This window comes from Triturus cristatus, chromosome 9, assembly GCF_964204655.1.
Source record: "Triturus cristatus chromosome 9, aTriCri1.1, whole genome shotgun sequence".
Classification (NCBI taxonomy): domain Eukaryota; kingdom Metazoa; phylum Chordata; class Amphibia; order Caudata; family Salamandridae; genus Triturus; species Triturus cristatus.
Window position 1 is genome coordinate 510277010 of NC_140592.1, and position 22130 is coordinate 510299139.

The window sequence follows — 22130 nt, forward strand, 5'->3', positions numbered from 1 at the left end:
CCACAATTAAATATATTTTCCAACCCAGGTGACAAGGCCATAGGGAGCGAAAGAGCGATGTTGTGGCGTCCAGGTGTCAAGCAGTGCAACCACCAGAAAAAAATAACCTATCAAACCAATAAAAGCCTGACAAGGCTCTGCCCTTTGGTTTAGGTTTAGTTCTGGAAAATGCATCATGGGTTGTTGTGCCCGGTTCAGTAGGCCACACGTAAAATGTTGCAGACAGTTCTTGAGAAGTCCTTAGTTATGTTGTGGCTGATTCTGGACGTTAGATCTCCAGAAGAACAAAGACAGATTAGAGACTATCCCAAAGGCGCGCTTACATTTGTATAGTCGGGAAAACAAAAAAGAAAAGCGGGCTAAAGATATGTAGTTTATAAAGCTTAACATTTGCCACTAAAGTGGTCTCTTTCCACTGACACAGATATTACTGCTGGTACCCGGCTAACATTCTTGCGTTGTGCGAAAGGGTAGGTCTTCATAGCATACAAACCACCATTTCAATATGATCAGTAGAATTTTCCAAAGAATATGAATTGAAAATTGTCAAGGAGGCACAACTTTCTGAATCTGGGACACCAAACAGCCTATACGAATCCGATTGCAGGGTACTTCAGGGCTGTTGGGAGACATTTCTTCTGGATGAAGACCGATTCTAGCTTGAGAACATGGCAAGCACCACCACGCACAAGGTTAAAGAGGTTTTATTTTATTAGAGAAAAACAATTGAGAAATATGAAAAATGGTGAGACATGGGGCCAATGCCTATGATTATGTTATGACTGTGCCGCTGCATCTGGAGGGCGCTGTGAACAATATATTGGGTACGGCTAAATCCCGGACAGCACTTTTTGCACTCTCAGTCCTGGACAGTACCTATCGATGCCCATGCAGCTTGTCATCAATGATGGAAAGCAGGCAAATAGTTGCCAACTTCCTTTAGTATTTCAAACTATTTTACTCCTAGTTGAGGTTCTGGGAACATTGTGAGATCCGAGCTCATAGATGTGAGTGTGCCTAGTGATGGCATGGGCACATATAAAGGGGTTCAGGTGTTGGCTAATCAAAATTCTAAAGCTTGCCCACCACCATGATTTCCATTTTTTAATGATTTCACTTCACATACGTCAGTCTCATCAAGGTGTTAATTTCAGTAGACGAGATGAAAATCATGCACTGTTTTGAGAACACAAGACTGACAATACAGAAGGAGGATATCGTCAGATTATTTCAATACTAAGAGTTAATTAACGTTTCTCAGGGTGAGGAGGAAGGCAGGTGTTTAAAACAAAGGCAACAAGATTGAACCTTATGTGGCAACACAAGTAGATTTCGAGGGTGTGACCAGCAAGGGAGCAAGACCACCTGTCAGATAGAAAGGATCTGAACCAATCTAATTCAAGACCCCAAAAAATGACATTTTGGAGAAAATCAATTGTGTGATGTGGTCAAATGATCAAAGTCGCCAACAGAGCACATATTAGGAAGGTTACGCCATTGCCATCAACTTCTGCCCACCGAAGTTAAGAATAACTGACTCAGTATCATCATGAAAATCTTTTTTCGATTGTAAAAACAATCATAAAAGAACATAAGACCATTCATTCATACATCAAATAAAAGTTTAAAATAAAAACAACAGCATTAAAATACAAGTAACAAATCAAGCTCTAAAGCCTCATCTAATGTAATTCAACCTGGAGTGCCTGGATCTTACAGCAGCACAAAAGAAACTTGATAACGCTAAACAGATATATAAGCGCCGGGTGGGCTTGGGCACAATTTATAGCTTTCAGAACTGGACAAAGAAAACACTTCCTGGGGATAAATATTTAAACAATACAAAACGAAGGGTATCCTGTGCAGACACAGTCGCAGCTACAGGGCCATAAGGAGCCTGAGCTGGTCCAGCCACTTGGGTAAGCTAGAAGGTGATGTAACAAATTAAACATAAACCGTATCACCACAAATCTGTTCCATCAGTTGGATAACTGGGGAAGATATGGCTCCATGCCCTGTACGGATTTTAATAATAGATTACCCCGGACCATAGGTTTCCCAGGTTCTAGCTGATTACAGTGCAGAGAGGCACATTCAAATAACAAATCTATAAACTTTTCTTCTCCCCCAGGCACAGGGACTGATGGTTATGAAACAAATCCACCCTGCCAAGACTAGTCAGAGAGGCCTTAACGTTCGCTATCCAAGGGATGTTGAGCATGTGGTGGAGAGAGAAACAATCGGCCAAAGTTTGCAGGTTAAGCTGTAAGCCTTCCCCAGTTCAGATCTTAACCCAACAAAGCAGGGGCCTAAGGGGTATCAGATCACTAATATATCGAAGGCCCAGCTCCTCGTGAACCAAGAACGCCCGAGAACTTTGTGGAACCTGAAGAGTACTAAATGAAGCAAATCAGAACGGGCAACTGTGTACTTGTTTATAATTAGATATAAATTAACACACTGGTCAGTGATCAACCTGCCTGGCAGGAAAACATTTTAGGCCTCAGAAAGTAGATTATTGTCGTCTGCCCTTGAAAAGAGCCTGTTTAACAAAATCCTCTCCAATACTTCGACAGCAGCATCTATAAGAGATATTGGGCGATAGCACTGTGGATTTTTGGCTTCGCCCTTTTTTGAAGATCAGGACAATGATGGCCGAGGACCATGAGGATAGAGCACCCTCCTTTAGTGCAGCATTTAAAACCAAGGTGAAAACTGGCCCCATGACATCAATATTGTCCCGAAATGAATCAGGAGGTATGCTATCAGGACCAGGGGCTTTGTTGCAGGATAGGGCCAGAATACTCTGACAAACTTCCTCAAGAGTAAAGACCACGTTGGCTCTCCCCAGCGTAAAGCTTGTCTGACCCAACTTACCATCTTATTGACCCATTCATCTGTTCTGTCTAAAAATGGTCTTGCAGATGCAACAGGATTTTCATCAACAAATAATTAACTGGCCATTCACTGCCCATTCCAAGAACTAAGTAGGTAAAACGTAGATTTGTTGGTCTGCTTTTTTTCTTTATTCAATTAGGAGATGTTACAGCTGCCCTTTTAAAGCTGCATGGAACAATCCCTGCTGGTGAACAGTTAATGCAGAATCTCAGAACTCTGGTTATTGACCAAATGGAGCCCAATCTTCAAAATCACACGAGAGCCTTAAGGGTTGCATTTAAGAAAAGGAGTAGCCAATTGTTCTTGTGCAAAGGGATATCAAATCTGCCCAGCATATTACAAATCAAGCGGTTATTAAAACCAGTAAGCCTAAAATGTGATTGTGCACAACAAAAATATCTTTTAATTTCATAACTATATGAATAGATACTAGAAACCAAGATGCAAACCCCTATCTAGCCCCTTCACTTAATGACAGATAAGCCATCGAGGGATTATGGTGAAAGGATCACACTATAAACCACTCGATAATACGCTTAGTGTAGATTTCCTTAGCTTTTTAAAAAAAAAAATCTTTACAGATGACATAGGTGGTGGGTTATTATAAAGTCACAAATTCAGTACAAATCTTCGTAAATTTTCCTTCTGTAAATTATGCAAGAATTAATCCCTGTTGTCTAATAGGTATCAAAGCATTAGTATTCTTTGTGAAATAGTGTCATCAGAAGCTACGCCTTCACCACGTCACTGCACTAATTACATCTCTTTAGGTACATCATAAATCCCACTCTAAGAATTTTCAATCAAATTCCCTCAGTTGTTTTTCATAACAATAACTATATGGCGCCCTTGAAATGCACTGAGGCACACTTCAAATTCCCTTAACTTGAAGTACATTCTGTGAGCGGTTAAGGATATGCTCTCGTACTTTCTTAGACTGTCTGGAGGTAAAATAGAAAGTACTGTCAATGTCTTAACAGTCCAAATATGCATAATGCCATACATTATCATTTTCTTTGTGGGCCTACATGCTTAAAATAATGTTTAAAGCCAAGATACAATACCACAGAGAGATACCAACTTAATGATGAGTAGAAAACTGGAAAAGCCTTGAGGTGCTAAACTTATCGTTTTTTAAATCAGGAACAAAAAACCGCCAACATTCTGACAAAAATCACTAGCAAAATGGGAAAAATATACTGAAGCAAAAACAGACAAGATTTAATGGAGTCACAGGCACTTCTGTAACATGGCCCTAGGAAATTTTTAGCACTCGAAACTTTTCCCTCTTTCGGCTTCGTACTGAAAGAAATGAACAAAACTAAAATGTAAAGGATATTTTGACTTGCCATATCAACTAGCATTTTTAAATGACATTTACTGTTCAAAGGGCCTAGTTATTGCACTTGATGCAGGAGCAATTAAAAAACAAAACCATGGGAAAAAATCCTCTATCGTTTAGAGTATCCTAAGCAGTGTGGCAAATCTGTGAAAGATCAAATCCTACACAGAAGGCTGGATCTGCCAGGTGATACATTTAGGTTGCTTTCGGATCATGTATGTTACCGAAGTCTAGGATATGATCTTTTGCTGCTTTGCTCTCGCAAGATCTTGTGCATGAGGCGTTATGGACTATGCATTCATGGTGCATTGAAGCTCAGCTTTCTTTTGTACATATTAAGGGATTATGCCTTAGACCGAGAGGTAGAAGAATATTGCTATGAGAATCTTTAGTTTCATTTGCTGGGGAGCTAGAGTTTATGAGTTAAGAAGGCTAGCAACCTCTACCCTAGATGACATGTCTTGCATCTTCAAGTTTGGAAGTCCTTTTTCAAGGATGGCCATAATTCCAGATGATTTGGACTAAGAGGGATCATGGAGGTTTATTTCCCCAGAGAATACGGTGTGCACTTCTGAGTGGGGGAACATGGCTAATCCAGAGAAGTATGGAAATATGCAATATTTCACACCTAGAATTAAAGAAACAAGGTGGGCTTCACAGATTTAAAGTTGTCTCATTTATGTCTGATTTGACAGTGTGTCAGCCATGTTTTAAACAATAGCTATGCCTGGCAGGGTTATAAAAAGGTAGAGAGATGCCTTTCGCTGCATGAAATGACAGTAGGATTCATAAATCGAAATCTAATTATCTTCTCTCGAGAACCTGTCATCCCCGAGCATATACATCTCGGCTGTACCCACTCTGCGGTTTCATTCGAGAAAAACCAAACTGGCAAGGAGGCAAACTAGAATTGCAAAGTTTTTTATTGGAGTTTATTTCTATAGAATATTTCTAGATGCCTGCCGCTACTGCCATAAACTTGTCTTTTGTAGTTTCTTCATTGTCCTTCTCCACCTGTGCTTTCTCTGGGGCAAGGCAGATACAGGTGTCAGACGGGAGGAAGTGACGAAACGCCTACATTGGCAGCTGTGATGAACAGTAATATCTCACTTGGTGAATGATACAGAGAGTCTAGGAGAGACAGGAATTCATTGTTGGGAAAGGGGACAGGAGTCTTATATTAACATAAAAACAGTTCAAGCTTAAGGGTAGCAGTTTATCGAGGGGGTTGTGCCAGCACACCCGTGTTTCATGATACTTGGTGGACAGGGCAGGCCTTTCAAGTGGATGAATGAGATTGTCTATAAAGGTACTATCAATGGTATGCTGGGCTGGATGTTGTACTGTAAAGTGCATTGTATTAGTGCACAATGTGCGCATCTGCAAATGTATCATTAGATAAATTGTACTATGACAGTTACGGACAGCCCTACTTTATTTTATCGCTTTTATACTAGAGCACACAGCGTTGCAGAAGTTTTTTGTTGTTGTTGATGCAGTGAACCCCTTAGCACCATGGTTTGGTGTACTGGATGTGGCCATCCATTGTTGGGGTGCGCTCACGGAAGTCTAGTAGAAATGCTCGTTGATTAATGTGTCCGCAGCAGGTGGAGGATCACTGGACACCAGCCAAGTTGCATGGTGATAAGACATCTTTACCGTCTTGGTGCATCTGTGTTTTTGTTTGTTGCACGGCTGTGGCGAGGCCCTGAGTTACTGGGTAAAACATGTATGGTCCTGGTCTGTGATGCTTTTAAGCCTCTTTTTTACACTGCAGCTTTATGGTGTCAAAAAGGAAGGCCTAGTGGAAAAACTAATTTTCACATTCTGTTTGTTTGTATCAGGAGTCCAAGTGTCCCTTTTTGCAGCCTCCATTACAAAAAAACCTTTGCATCTGTACAGTGCAGTGCTGGAGTGTTTTTGGGCAGTGCGTCAAAGAGCAGAAGTCCTTGAAAGCCCAACAAAGTCTGTCCCGGCAACTCTTTTGTCTTAATATGAGAGTGAGTTGGTAGTCACACCTGAATTAAGTTTGTGCCGGGAGGCAAAGCAGCTGGCCAAAGATCAATCCTAGATTTCTGACCATCAAGTCTTGCCAGCTGTGGCAGCTTGGACCGATAGGCCACACTGGCGCACACATCTGATTATACTTTCCTAATTTGCAAGAGTCCTTGGATTTCTGAGGGTTAAGGCAAAGCCGATTTGGTTTCAACCACAGTCAGATATTTTTTCAAAGCAAGCTTGTTTCTGGGTATTCTTCCCCAGGACAAGTAAATTTGGAATAAATGTTGAAATGGCTCATGATAGAGAGGTTTTGGAATATTCTAAACACTACCGATGAGCAAACCTAGTCTAACAGGACTTCTGAAAAGTGTTTTAATGGACTTCTTACAATAGGGACCTCATGTTGGCTGTTGAGAAGGATGATTTCAAGCCAGCTTGAGGCGTGTCTAGGCTGCTTCTCAGTTTCAAAGTTCAGTGTGAACAGGAGATCATTGTTTGTCTAAGGAGGCAGAGACTTTCAAGAAGATGGGGCTGCTAAATCCCTCTAATGGTCATGGGCATATTATAAGCTAACTGGAACCCACCCTATTGGAAGGCACAGAACAAGCTGTTGGACTCGAGATGGGCACCTAGCCGCATGTAGACAATCTTTCCATGGAGTTCGGCATTGAAGGATATATTCAAGATAGACAGATGGGGCAACCACTGGTATAGAAATAGATGTTTATCACTGGCATTTTGAGAATTGTGTAGGCAACTTCCTGAAGAGGGCATATTGCCTCTCGGCCATTTTCATACATGGCCTGATACATCTTGAAAAGAGACTGGCTTATTCATAAGTTTTTCATAGGATCTTGGAGTTGCTCAAAGAAGAGAGTTTGAGAAGACTGCAGGGATGAGGAGAGCCACTTTTGACAAAACAGTGCTTCTTGTGGAAGTAGTTTTAATCTGCATCTTGTAGTTCTCTCAAGAAGAGGCCGGACCAAGGTTTGGTTATTAGAGGCAGGCGTGATTATTGTTTTTTACAGGGCAGTCATGATTTACAGTGGTGTAAGTAAAGTTCCCTAGATGGTAAAGGTGGAATCAGAGGGTGGTTGATATAAATAGTGGGTCAAGGTTTCTTTTGAAAAGGCCAAAGATGCAAGTCATATAGGATGGTACTCTTATGGTTTTGTCCCACACAGAGCTAAAAAGAGCTCCACTCGGAAATTAAACAAATGGTTCATTATTGTAGTTAGAATGTGATGTCCTTGTTTTGTTCCAAACTGCAGAACTGTATCTCTAATGTGGGGATGATTCTTAATACGGACGTTGTGTACGTAAAGCATAAAGATAGCCTGGTTGGAGAGTACAGGGAGGCCAGTATGGATCTGTGGGGATTTTACCTACATATTAATGCCACTCAGCAGTCTTTGTCCAATGAGCAGGAGGTGAGATTTCAAATAGTAGTAAATCGCCATTGAGTTTGTTTGCTTGGGAAGGCAGTGGGTGGCTTAGGCTAACTGGCCAGGCCATTTCAATTGAAATTGATTTTGTTCAAACTAGATGGTTTGAAGTTTGGATTTTGCCCTTCCTTGTGAAAGAGCGGCACAAGTATGCCCCAGAAGCATACCCTGCAGTGAACCAATATTTTGTAATGGCAGGGTATGCAAGGAGTGGTCAGGCACTGCCAGAGTTTGAATGCCGATCTAGCTGGTGGAAAAAGACCTCAGCGAAGTCAGATCTAGTGTGTGAAGACATGGTAGCACGCATACTGGCGAGATCGGTGCCAGAATAATGCTGTACATGAAAATGGACAATGTGCACGAACGAAACATTCATTGTGCGATACCAAACTATTAGAGGCATTAAGGAAACAGGGAAAGCGGGAGGGTGGCTTATGAGTCATCAACGTACTGAAGAGGGCAGGAGTCTAATATACAAATGACAGTGTAATATGTTCCAAAATTGTCATCAAGGTTTCATGGCCGCCTCAGACACCATGAGGTTTGTAAGTATCACAAGCACTCCGTGATGGCATTAGAAGCACAAACTTCACAAGTAATATGGGAAGTATTTTCGATATTGAATGTTGATTTTGGTGCAATTAGCATGAAAACAATATCTTTTGAAACAAGAAAGGTTTATTGAAAGTACTGAGGGAAATGCTTGATTGCCAGTAGCAAAAATAGGAGAAAGTATTTAATTATGTAGTTAGGAACAGGGGTTCAGACAGAAAATGTCCTGTATTCCGGTGTAAAGTCTCATGACAGCATGTAAGAGTTGCTCAGTTGCCTTGCGGGTACACCTCTCCCATGGACGTTGGCTGTAGCACGCACAGCCGAATACGGGTGCTGGTGTCCTGAGTAATGGGAAGGGAGGGGTGGGCGATGATCCGTACCGAAGGGACAAATGGACATTTCAGCCGTGCCCACCGCAGCAGCTCATTCCACGCCCATACCTTGCAGGCCATGGTGTCGATCCTCGCTGGTGACACCTGGGGCCCCAAGTACAGTGCGGTCAGGAGGGGGCACAGCACGGCATGGTTGTGCTCAGGTGCCATATGTGCCTTAAATTGTGTAGGATAAAGCCCGTAGTGTGCACATTTTGCCTTGTCACTGAAATATTACGAGTCTGCGTTTGGTGCTCCCCACCCTCCCTGCTTGAAGTAGAGTGTCATTATCTACTAAGCGACACACGGCTGTTTGCCCACCCACGCAAGAGTCACCAGGTTCGACCTTACCTGCCTACGAAAGTAAGCCGGGAGTGGCAGGCTAATAAAAAATTTTTTTTAAAAGGAATCTAGGGAGAATCACCATCTTAACGATGGCTAACCCCCCAGTCAATGATAGCAAGAGCTTTGGCCAGCTCTCCATCCGCTACCCCATTCAGGACATCAACCCTCCATAGTTAGCTTTTCACAGTTCATCTAGGTCCCAGCTTAGCCACAACACAAAGTATTGCACTGGCTCTCGCGTCCACTGCAGCAGGAATTTTGAGGTAAATTCCCTAGTCGCAGCTGTCAACTGGATTATAATCTATTTGGCCCTATTGATATGAATCCCCATTATGCCACCAAATCTGGTGAACTTTCTGATTAGAGGGTCCCTCACATACAGGGTAACATCATCTGAATACATGGATAAAAGGATTGTTGTGGCGTATAAACGCCAGGCCTTGATTAAAGTGATGTTGTCTCAACCGAGTTGCCAATGACTCCGTGGCTATGGTGAATACTGTGGGTGATAAGGCGCACCCCTGTCGGGTACCCCCTCAATATTGAGACGCCATTAATTCGCAATCTAGCAACTGGCTGGGCATATAGGAGGCCAAATAATAGAATGAACTTGGGGTTCACTCCAAGGTGCAACAGCAGTGCAAAGAGGTAAGATCATTTGATCAAGTCAAACGCCGTAGTGAAGTCCAAGAAGACAGCAGCCACACTAAGGTCAGGATCAATAGCGTGCACTGGGGCGAAAAGGTGCGCAGGTTACAGGCCATTTTCCGACTGGGTACCAACCCAGATTGATCCAGTCGTGCTATATAATCAGGAGTAGCTGCGAGGCCATCATCTTTGCTTGGATTTTATTATCCATGTTAAGCATAGAATAAAGGTCTGTACGACTCGCAGCCCTGGAACTCTTTGTCCTGTTTTAATATAGTCACAATCAATGCCTCCTGGGGGACAATACTTCATTAGCTAAGGAGTCCTCATATGGGGCAAGGAGATGTGGGCCAGGATCCGAGCATAATCTTTGTAGAAGGCAGTGCTGGGCCTCCTCCACTGTGTGATGGACTCGTCAAGGAAACTTGTGGCCCTTCTTCAGCGAGAGTAGCTGCACCAAGTCCAAGTAGGAGGTGAGGCATGGCCTGCGTGGACGTATATAGGGCAGAGAAAAAGGCAGTCACCCCCCTTTTATGACCTCTGCTGCAACATGTGTTATGTGGATCATCTGTTAATTCGACTATATAATCACTTGCCCAAGGCTTGCGTAGCAGGTTATCCATGGTCCTATCACCCTCATCATATCGCTTAGTGTGGTCTTCTTTCCCCAGATAGTGTCTTTCTCCGTGCAGTACTTCGTCATAATCTGAGTTTGCCATAGATGGCTGCCAGCGTGGATTCACTGCATATCACAAATTATTGGAGCTCCAAAGCGCAAGTCTCCTCTTCTACTCGCGGAAGCTCTACGTGTAATGCTGGCAGCACACCAGCCTGCTTTGCTATCAATCCCCCCCATCACGGCCTTGAAGGCTTCCCACAGAATAGACTGATACAATACCATTTGCTCATAGTAATCAACAATTGCCGATATAACCTCACTGCTAAACCCTGTGTAAAGTAATTATTACATGCAATCTGTAAGGCAGTAAATAGTGCATTTTCTTTTGTCAATTATACTCAAGTTTGACATTTGCATGGTAGTAATACATATGCAGATGTGCATTTATTAGTACAGTTGATCCCAATAACGTGTTATTGGGCCACGTTTACTTTCCCTACCATAAAAATGTTTTTGCCACAATAGTGAATATAATGATGGCCCAATGACACGTTTTTTTAGCAACTGTACTAATAAACGCACAGTCGCACATTTCTCCAGCACAAAGATCAAATTCCAGTTTATATCACAACCTGGTGAGGATGTGTATCTTCTAACCACGGTGAGGCATTTTGAAGTCCGTGTATTTTGTCTGACGGTAACTACACCTCACTTGAAAAGTTGGAAATCATTAAAAATATAAATGCTTGAGTGTCTGTTTACAACATTCTCATTGTGATTGAAAAGGGGTGTGCTACAATACACAAGCAAGACAAGCACAGGAGACAATGACTAGAGGGGAATAGAATAATCAAAGCTACACTAAAAGTGTGATGCCAAACTACGCCAACATTTATACAGCGGAACAGAGGTGAAAACCCCGAAAAGCATTTTGGTCTTTTGCAATTCACATTCCACATCATCTGCACTTTGTTTTGGGTAACTAGGGGACACTACACTAAAAGGTTTTAATTTGTTTCAGTATTGGGAAGGTGGTATGAAACGTATGAGGGCCTTCATATTGAAGCTTGTTTAAAAATTCAATAATCTGTGGTACTAAAGTCATGGTCTCCAATTTCCTTCTAGAATTCTTCCACCAACCAGCAAGCACTTTGTCCTCAAACACCTGGTGTCTGGTGTGGACTACGATCTCTGTATCCTTGCCATCTTCGATGATGTGGCCACCTCCCTGGCTGCCACCAAATCCCTGGGCTGCGTCCAGTTTACCACACAGGAAGACTACCCGGATTGTCACTCACTCCACGTTCACTTCCTGGGAGGCACCTTGACAGTCATCATTGGCGGCATCATTGTAGTTACCCTACTAGTCTTCACAGTGGTGATGATGGTCAAATATAAGGTCTGCAGCAGTGCCCACTCAAACATCCCTAAGGTCACGGTGTACTCACAGACCAATGGAAGCCAGCTTGTCCCCAATGGTATGCTTCTGCAGCGTGGGGGTCCAGGCACTGCTAAGAGTTCCAGTCAAGATACCGGCAAGAACAATGCATCCTTGGCACCAGAGAAGGACTGTGAGGGTGCACACTGCAGTGATGCTTCATATGGTTCCAAACCCCAGAGAAAGAGGACCAGAACCAGACACAGGCCTGAGGCCGAAGGGGCTGTAGACAGATATACACATCCGGGATGCAAGACTCAAAAGGTGGAACATCTCACTTGTGATTTGAACATGGGCTCTGATCAAGAGGGGTATATGGGCCTCCCCAAAGCAAAGCGCAGCTGTTCCTTGGACATGGGTGACATCTCCACCACAACGTGTTACAGTTACGCCAAAAGACTAAGTGTCATATGGACTAAGCGCAGCCAATCAGTACATGGCCTGCTGATGCAGTGTGACAATGACTTTAAGGGCAAGGCTCTATACCCCAGCACAGACGAGCTTGAGGAGAGCGTGGTGTAAGACATTTGTGTGGAGAGAACAATCAATTGCCCCAACATGGGCAGCAGTACGAAGCAGAGCTGGGGAGGACTACAGGCTTGTTCTGGCCCAGCTAAAGGAGACAGTGGTGGGAGGAGGAATAGCAGTCTCATCGTACACTATGGTCTTTAGCACCATAATGGAAGCAAATTGCACCTCTTGTTCCACCATCTCAGCTCCGTTTTCCTGCATCACCAGATTGCGCTGCAGCCTATACCTCTAACATGGAGTGTCCTAATTAAGGGGTACACGACTCACCTTAAGGGAGCGGCACGGAGGCAGATGATGGCAATCAGGAGACCAGGATTGTGCAACCAAGGGACTGAACGAGTACAGACTGGGAACACACTCGGAATACACTGAACAAGGAGACTGGCAGCCAATAAAAATGAGTGGGAGAGATTTAATAGTGTGCAAAGACTTATTTGTATTATTGGGATGGGAGGTTAAAAGGGATCATAACTAAAAAGGGGGTTCACAGGAAGAACCAAATTCTGAGCAGTGTTAAGAGTCTTTTTGTTTTTATTTCAGGACTAAATGGTTTAAACTAAATGGTTTAATTTAAAATTTTTCATGATCCGTTTATTTTGTAACCGCCCAAACCTCTTTCAAACAACTATTTCCATCTTAACTCATCTACCCCCCTTCAAAAAAAGCCTGGCACTTATTTTCTTGCACTGAACAATTTGGGGAGATTGTCGAGCAACTTGACATGAAGTTTTTTCCTTTCACGTGAAGAACGCAGAAGAGAATAGATGAATATATATTGTTTTCTATAATTTGCCAATAAAACAAAAGTTGTTAATGTTAACCCAGTTAAAAATTAAAAAAAACACCATGAAATTCGAGCCAACGAGTGTGATCTTCCACATTTACTTGTAGACTTTTGGTGGGTCTCTAGAGGTTTCACTAACAAATGTCGGAGTCAGTTCCATATTTCACCTAGACTTAAACAGCATGGTGTATTTTGCAGTGAATTCACCAACGTGTGATACTTGTTCTGTACAGTTCCTTCGTTCCAGAGTACCCGCGATATATTGATATTATTTAAGGGGGCATAGTTTGTTTCATATTTCTTTCCTCCTTTCTGTAGTACAATTAAATCCCATAGCTAGGCACTAAAATGCCATAGAAAGAGTAGAACTCAATTCTGCTTGGTGTCGCCGATTCCTCCTGCGTGTTAGGAGGTTATGCTGTATAAGGGGCTTCGATTATCTGTATGGTTTCTAGAGTCTGCACTAGTAACTCGTGGTTGCAGGGAGTCGGGTTAGTTAAATTCAAAGGCAGTGAAGAAGTTGTCCCTGTTGCCAGCATGGTGTGGGTGGCCAGACAACCATACAAAAATGAGTTTAAGAGCAGACTGATTCTCCCTACGAATCCAAGGCAGTAAAACAAGCATGCTAGATGGCACTACAAATCTTCCCACTTGTCCAGAACTGTGCATCGTCACTGCTAACTCTACCCAGTCCCTCGGTGTATCCTAAAGTGAAAAGGTCCTGTGGCGAATGTCCAAAATGACCTCTGAAATTGCAGGCACGGATTTCGCTTCTGAAGTAATGGGTCAGCTGGGGACTTGGCAGCAACAACATAAAAACAGTGTGGGGAACAAATAATTTCCTTCTACTCTGAAAGTTGTACATTTGTTTTGATTTTTTTTTTTTTTTGCCCTATAGTGACAGAGGTAGCATTACCTCTTTTAGGTGTTTCCTAAATTAAATAAGCATTGGAAAAGAGATATTGGCTGTGCCAATATGTTTTAGCCTTGGTGTACACCAGCGTGGCTGCTAGTGGTGTAAAGGAGAGTGACGTGAGTGAAGTGTAGTAAAGTGTAGTGTTATGGAATGGCGTAGAGTGGTGTAGAGTTGTCTGGAGTGGCGTAGAGTTGTGCAGTGTCATGGAGGGAGTAACGTTTCATGGAGTGGAAGGGTGTAGAGTTAAGTAGAGCGTCAGAGTGGAGTAGAGTGTCATGGAGTGGCATAGTGGAGTAGAGTGGAGCAGCATAAAGGGTGTTGTGGAGTAGAATGTTGTAGAGTAGATAGCTGTAGAGTGTAGTAGCAGAGTAGTGTAGTAGAGTGTAATGACAAGGAGTGAAGCACAGTGGAGTGGCATAGAGTGCAGTAGAGTAACGTGGCATAAAGTGGCATAGAGGGCGTTGCTTAGATTGTCATACAATGGAGTAGTGTCAGAGTGGCATAGAGTGGAGTAGAGTGTTGTGGAGTGGCACCGTTTGTAGTAGAGCATCAGAGAGGAGTATCGGAGTGGAGTGTGGTAGAGCGGAGCAGAATGAAGTGGCATAACAGAGTAGACTGGTGTAGAGTGCAGTTGCATAGAGTGCATTGGTTTTGAGTAAAGTAGTGTAGAGCTTGTTGGCATAGATGGAAGTGCCAGAGTAGAGTGACATAGAATTGATTGGCATAGAGTAGATTGGAGTGCTGTGCTGCAGAATAGAGTGCAGTGGTGCATAGTGGAGGGGCGATAGGTGGAGTAGAGTGTCAGAGTAGGTTGTTTCAGGGAAAAGTGAAGTGGCAGAGTGGAGCTGTGGAGTGCAGAGTACAGAGGTGTAGAGTGGCATAGAGTTGAGTGACAGAGTAGAGGGCATTGGTGTAGAGGAGGAGAGTGGCGTAGTGTACAGTGGCAGGGAGTGCAGTCTAGCAGACTAGTGTTGAAGAGGGCAGTGGTGTGGTGTTGATTGCATTTAGAGTACAGTGGAGTAGAGTGGTGCAGAGTACAGAGTATGGTGTAGAGCGGCGTGGTGTAGAGAGGTAAAGCATAGAGTGTTGTAGAGTATAGTGGCGCACAATGGAGAGGTGAAGGATAGGGTGCAGTGGCATTGAGTGCAAAGCTGTTAAGTGGAGTGGTGCAGAGTAGATTAGAGTGAGTAAACTAGAGTGGCGTAGAGTGGACTGACAGAGTGTGCACTGGCTTAGAGTGGAGTGGTACAGAGTAGAGTGAATTGGCATAGAGAGCAGTGACAGAATGCGGTGTTGTAGAGTGGCATAAATTAGAGTAATGTGGAGTGGAGAGTCCTAGACTGGATTGGTGTAGAGTGCAATGGCATAGAGAAGGACAGAGTAGAGTCGTGGAGTGGTGCAGAGTAGAGTGACGTAGTGTGGACTGGAGTGGCACAAAGTAGAGTGGAGTGATGTGGACTATGCATGGTGTTGTAGGCACTGCCATTACAGGCAACACATCTTCAATTGAAATGGCCATTAAATTTGGGCAGACATGCGGTCGTGTTGTTTCCACTAATCAGTATGAACTATGCGTTTGTGGATGACAAACTTACGATGGTGCCAGACAGATTCCATGCACCCCCGCAGGATAGGTCATCCTTAGGACCAGCTAAATCAACGTAATCCCACCCTAACCTAGACAGGAAGCAAACAGCTCTGGCAACTACTGAACATGACAATCCTGTTCCCTCAGGAACCGTGGTGACAGACCTACAAGCTTTCGCTCAGACACTCATGCTCTCTTCTGCTCTGAGAAATATACATAGAATACACAAAGGGGCGTTTTTTAAATATTTAATAAACCAAAGTGATTCTTGGATAGAAAATATGTGCTGCATTGATCAATAGACAGAAGTAGATAAAAGTTATAATGAGTGAAAAAGACAGTGAATAATCCAAATAGTTTCACCATCTTGCTGAGACAACTTATAAATGCATTCATATACAATATTATAACAGTCTAGTGTACTCCTACGGTGAAAACCCTAACCTACGTGTCTATAGTGTAGATGTATGGTCTGCCAAAGAACCCTCTTCTGGATGATCTAACCCATTTACCTGGTGGGTGAGAATGTAGGAACCAGTCTTGGTCACGAACTGGACACCCCTCACGGAGATGTCGGCCAGCTACTGGGCAAAAGCTTCAGCATACAGGGACCCCTCGAAATCAGAAGAAGTGTCTCCACTGATTATACTTGGGAACCAAAAGGTTATATATAGAAAAAGGCATCCTTGCCTTGGGACGAGATTGTGATCAGGCTGCCATGGTTTGTATTCCACAGATGGCTGTGTCGCCATTTGGACGTAATAACAAAATTGTATAACGCATAAGAGGGCCTTGTACACAATGCCAAGGCAGTGTGATAGTGTTCTCACAAAGTTAACACAACACTTCAGAATTATCAAAAAAAATACTTCATTTGTGCTTCCCTAATTCTAATATATTCTGAAATGTCTACACAGTTTTTTTACAGACATTTAAGTTTTGTTGTGTGCTAGATAAAAACCATCATACAGCCTTCCGTCCAGCAGACCCCCAGTAGCCACAAGGTTGTCACAAATCTTCTCAGTTTGAAGTCAGAGAAAGAAAAGTAAACACCAAGCTCTCTTGAAAGACAGAGCCCGACATTTGCCCTCTAACTTTGAATGCACAGCGAACGTGACGAGATAAGAACAAAACTTAAAGGCCGGCACTTGTGAAAGGATACCGTAAATAGACGTTGGCCCGCGGAAGAGAACTTAAGCTGAACAGCCTAAAACAAATAAAGCCAGCAAACAGAAATCAAGCAAATGTGAGTTTCAAACCACAAAGCTAATAGTAAGCAATGGGTGGAATGCATTCCCAGGGTAGCTTTCCGAATGGCCTCAAGATGTTGTTAGCAAACGAAACGAGACAGGATTAAACCTAAAAAAGTATGTTGGTTCGAGGTGGCAAACTGGAACGCTCAATCTTGAATAGAAGGTATCGCACAAATCGTCCCAATTACACTAGACAGCAGGTCCCAAAAGTACCTTTTGTTTCCCAAAATGTCTTTAATGAAATAAGCTGGCTTATGTCTGCTTGCCCAGTATGTTTGACACACTTCTGCCGACTGCCACTCCATCATGCGAGTTATCAAAACTCTTAAGTGGCTTTGGGCAAAATACAATTACTTTATAAAAAAATTAAATTGTCGGGTAACTATTTTGCAGCCACTGCACAAACTAAAGTAAAAAAACTGGCATTTATTTCAAAGCCTTTATTGAAGACCTAATGCCCTTACGCTAATTGAACATGTGAGTGAGACTTTCAGTTCAGAAATCCTATCAGCACAAATAAAAGGGTACCTGGACATGACGGGAGGGTGACAACAAGTGACTCCTTCTAAACACATATAGTTAACTTGGATTTGTTCGTAACCTGGCCCCAAGCGGTAAGGGAGGGGCATACACAGCATGACAGAGTAAATGAGCATTACTACAGACACATACCGAGAGAAGGTACACAAGGAAGACAGACTGGGGACAAGAGTGTCCTAAGCCATGTTACAGTCGGTAAAATGTATTGGTTATTCAGAGTAAAACATTGGTACAAAATCAGTGGGGATACAAAGTTGGGGAGTAGTTAAGTTGGAGGTTGCCAGAAATCAGTGGTGTACGTGAAAGGAAACCTTTGGGGCAGGATTAGGCAGAAACTGGTAGAGAGGGAATGTCTCAAGAAACCTGTGGAGATGGGATAGGGACTACCTTGGGTGAAGAGCAAGTCAATGCAGAGTTTGGGCACCAAGCACAAATATGCCTGCTTCAGGTCTTGGTTATTCCTCCGTTTCTCTAAATTGCTGTTCAGAATGCAGATTGTTCTTGACCACTTGATATTCGGAGTTTATTGATGACATACACCGTTTGGGAGGATTGAGGGCCGTGCAAATGCTGCAATAGGTTTTGAATTTCATGCCTGCTGTATCGGGGAATGAGTGAAGGTCTGGAAGTGGGAGGTGATGTGGCTATAATTTCTTGTGGGTTGGGCTTTAGCGTTAAGGGCAGCACACAGGCCTGAGATGGTGAGGGTGGAGTCTTTTATGCCAATCAGCAAAGTTTCCTCCTTCAGTTTACAAGAGCTTAAAGAGTTGGACTAAAGCTAGGCAGGGGAAAGAGATACATTTTTAAGAGGAGACTCACTTGATAACAGATTGAGGGCCCGATTTGGACAGACAGGTACTCCATCCCAAAGGTAATGCATATCCCGTCCACCTTACTACTTGTGCATTCTATCCCAAGGCACTTGCAAAAAGGCAAACAGGATATCCGTCACGCTTGTGATGAATACCCAACCGCAAAACTCTAAATCAGGCCCCAAGTAAGCCTTCTTGAACCCTTGGCTCTTGAATGAGAGCTCAGACCACCTGGTACAGTTAGGAAAAGGATGAAGACCTAGTCACGTGGTGGTAGGGCTAACTGGACAGTTTTTCTTCCATATCAGGTTTTAACATATTAAATCAACACAATTTACAATCCTTGGTGCTTAAAGATTTTGATGGGAAAGTCTTAACCGTGAGTTACAGGAGTAGAAAGGCTTTTCAGAATTTCTCCAGACCTTTAGTTTGCTGCAAATTGTATTTTTTGTTATTGAAGAGGGTAAAATCATTGATATTATGGTCTTTTAAAGTGTATCTGTAGCCTTGGATGTAGAAAGGACCATTGATTGTCACGGGGTGTCTTGGTAATTAAATGAATCCAGAAGCAGTTTTGTACCTCCCCACAATAGATGGATGTTGACGCCATTTTGCGTGGACACATTGAGTGGAAATGACTTCATTTCAAGCTGGAATGGGAGTGATTGCTTTGTCTTCAGTGCATGTATTACCAGTCAAATGGACTGATTAATGACCTGTGTGGATCGCATTCGAAAGTGCAACAATGAAAACCTCTATTGTGCAGGTAGACATTATTACAGATGTCATTGAGCTGGCACGTGCTGAGACTAACTCTGCTGCCCATTAAATCTTGTGTGACCTTGTACAGCAATTTGTAAGGATCACTGACAAAATAGGAACCAAAAATATTGTGTGGACAGAATATCATGTCAAAAATATTAACGACAAAATATTGACAAGTTAAGAGCACATAGGTACATATAGATGAACTATTCTTAACTCTACAGCTATGTACCTTGAAGATATATATTATATATATTTTGTCACGGTATACATTTGTGGAGTTTTATGTATTAAAACTTGGCTTACCTATAGAAACTTACTTTCACAATAGCTTTGTCCTCCATATTCTTGACACAATGTTTTGTCCCACAATAATTTTTTTTTAAGATATTCTGTCAAAATACCATTTCTACAGTACATCAAAACAAACAATACAATGCATTTCTCAACAACCTCTTGCAAATGTGTCTTTCAACTTCAAAGCCCAGACTTCAAATTGAGAGTGAAATAGGGTGAGGTATTTAGCGCACCAGGTAAACACATTTACCACAAACTGAGGAATATACAGGTTAAACACCTCCTATTCCAACTTGGCAATAAGGCATTATATGCAGAATCGCAGTTACTTTCCTAGGACATTGATACGTGCAATTTTGTGAGGGGGGGGGGGGGGACAGCAAGGGTGTGATAAAACACCACAGCTTGAAATTCTGATCCCCGTGCAAACTTTAGTTTGTACTGAAATCAGAATTTAGCCACAGGCTTGTAAGCGGCACCCACATATCTTCACTTTTCCACAGCATATTCGTCCTATTGTTAACAGTCCCTTAAGCACGCCTTTGATGGCTCAATCAAGTTACCTCAATGAGACCAGGAGAATTTAAGGCGCCGCTTCCTGCCCCAGACCAAGTTCCCACCCATTTTCGTGGTCTTTAAGGAGCATATGTAGCCTCATCATCTCGAAGTCTGATAAATGTTTCGGTCAAGTTCAAGAATCGGGGAAAATGACAACGTCCATAAAAAATATTATTATTGCAAGACTTAACAAATGCACAGGACTCTGGGCTCTAGGTAAAACCTGTTCCCAGCTATTCTGTGCCATCAGACACTAAGTATCACGAGTTGAATATTTTGAAGTACTGCAACCAATTGTTGACAATGACATCCCTCCGCAGATATTCGCCAAGGAAGGAGAGTTCACTTCATTTATTTGACATCACGTTCCCCTTGTGTCATGATGATACATTGACATAACAAGGGAACAGGGGACTGAAAAGTGTAAGAAAAAAGGGACGCAACACATGTGCAGGGAAAAACTGCACACTTATTATCAACATTAGGGACAGAGTTAATATAACTGCTAGAAAAATTATTCTAGTCACAAACTCATAAGGCGCAGAGCTATACCCATTCCAAAGAGATCCTTTCCCATACTGTACCGCACAGTATTTAATGTAGACACTTAGAACAAAAATAAATCCATCCACTTGCATTAGTTCTCCCCAGCTCCTACCGTAAAAGCCCCCTATGGAATTCTCACATCAGTTCAGTGGCATTAAGTAAGCACTGGAAAGAGTAAGGTTTACAGAGGGGCAGTGAGTGTGCAGTGAAAGTGGTAAGATGGACCAAGGGGGTCAGAGTAGGCCTGCGCGGTCGGACACGCTAACTATAAATTGTTGTACATCTTTTTTATAAAAGTTTGTGATGTAAGTGCATCACAGGAGCCTTACTTATAGGGTGGATTCTCAGTAAACTGAATTGACTGGCACTAAAACTCTATACCTATCAAAACTTAAGTTATGAGTAGTCTGTTCAGTTCCCTTGCATAAAGTCGAGGACAGCTGACATGGTCACAACCTAGGCTCATGCACAATGCCAGCTTTAACGTTTGTTTTCAATCCTTGCCACACTGCTCAGAGGACAGAAGACTTAAGGGGAAGGCACCCAAGCATTGCGCATGGCACCGTAACCCAGGAGATTTTGAAGGGTGTGTAGGACGACAATGGGCATAGCTTCAGGGGCTTTAATGGTAGACACTAGGGTAGGGCTGGTTAACACATTGAATTCTAAAATCTCATGAAGTTATCAACAATGAGGATGTAACAGAGAAACCTTTAAGGGATGGCAGATGACGTTATCTGCAAAACCGTGGCTCAAACAGAAAAATTTGAATTTTACTACTTCTCAATGTGCTTTGTCATAGTGTCTAAGAGCGTTTGAGTTTTCCACCTCTGGTTGATAGGAATAGAGGCCTGACACAGTGACCGTGTTTTCATGCCAATATGAGCAAGAGGCGGCTCAACAATTCAAGGACATATAGTGTGACCTGCAGGTCAAACATACGCATCCTGGAAAGGCCAACACAGCCTTTTATATTTTCAAGGTCACTATATGGAGTGCCAATAGGCAACAGTATCGCCAATTAGCACTGCCATCATGTGCAGCGCTCCTACATTGGAGTAATTATTATAATTGGTATTGGAACCGTCTCCAGCCACTCTCAGCCTTGTTGGCAGTATCTGCAGAGATGTTAAGGATTTAATTATCATGGATTTGTGGCCATCCTTCCTTGACTCCTGAAGAAGGCTCATGATCACACAACACCCACATGAAGATACCTGGGGCCAACATGTAGAGGGATAAAGGCAGGGTCGGATTGGTAAGGCGGGCCCTTGGACAATGACCGAGGGGCCGGTATCAGAGTTCCAGCTGTGGGCTGCTTTTGTGGGCAGCCTGGGGGCCGATTTGGGCAGTGTCTATGTTGTTCAGATGACGCCAGCGGCCCAGTGGGTGCCTGAGTTTCCTTTCTGGAGGCAGGTGGGCGTCCAGAATCTCCCTTTTATCACCGGGCAGAGGTTTCACTCCCTTTGTCGCGCTGGGCCAGCCCATTGATGTATGCATATTGAGCAGGGGCAGGGGGCCTGAGCATTAGTGGCCTTACTTGTTATCAGGTGGGTTTCACCAGTGTGAACTAATCTGTGCATTTCTTTAAGTAAAATTAAGAAAACATGCCTGTCGGAGACCTCCCCACTTTTCTTTTTGTAAAACTTCGCCTAAGCAGTGTTTTGCGGAAAGGAAATATGCAAATGTGGGCCACTTTTTGTGTGTGCCAGGGCCGATTTTTAATCCAAATCCAACATTGGATAAAGGTGCCATTCTCTTCCACTGAACCTGCACAGCTCTGGGTCTTCCTGAAAATCATGCCAGCATCAAATTTACTCGTTGATCAACACGATGCCCCTCAGAGACTCAACCTGGAGAGCGTGGGACAACACGTTA

The 22130-nt window shown here is 43.1% G+C and overlaps 2 protein-coding genes across 5 annotated transcripts in view; one reads left to right on the forward strand and one right to left on the reverse strand.

Annotated features, from left to right (window-relative positions):
* LRFN4 (leucine rich repeat and fibronectin type III domain containing 4) overlaps positions 1–13048 on the forward strand; it is a 35184-nt gene extending 22136 nt beyond the window's left edge. Inside the window, exon 3 of the mRNA XM_085625490.1 lies at positions 11350–13048. Within this exon, the coding sequence (XP_085481616.1) occupies positions 11350–12184 (835 nt within the window). The 3' untranslated portion in view covers positions 12185–13048. The remainder of the gene's footprint in view (positions 1–11349) is intronic.
* PC (pyruvate carboxylase) overlaps positions 1–22130 on the reverse strand; it is a 2056240-nt gene that overhangs the window by 345774 nt on the left and 1688336 nt on the right. The window lies entirely within an intron of this gene.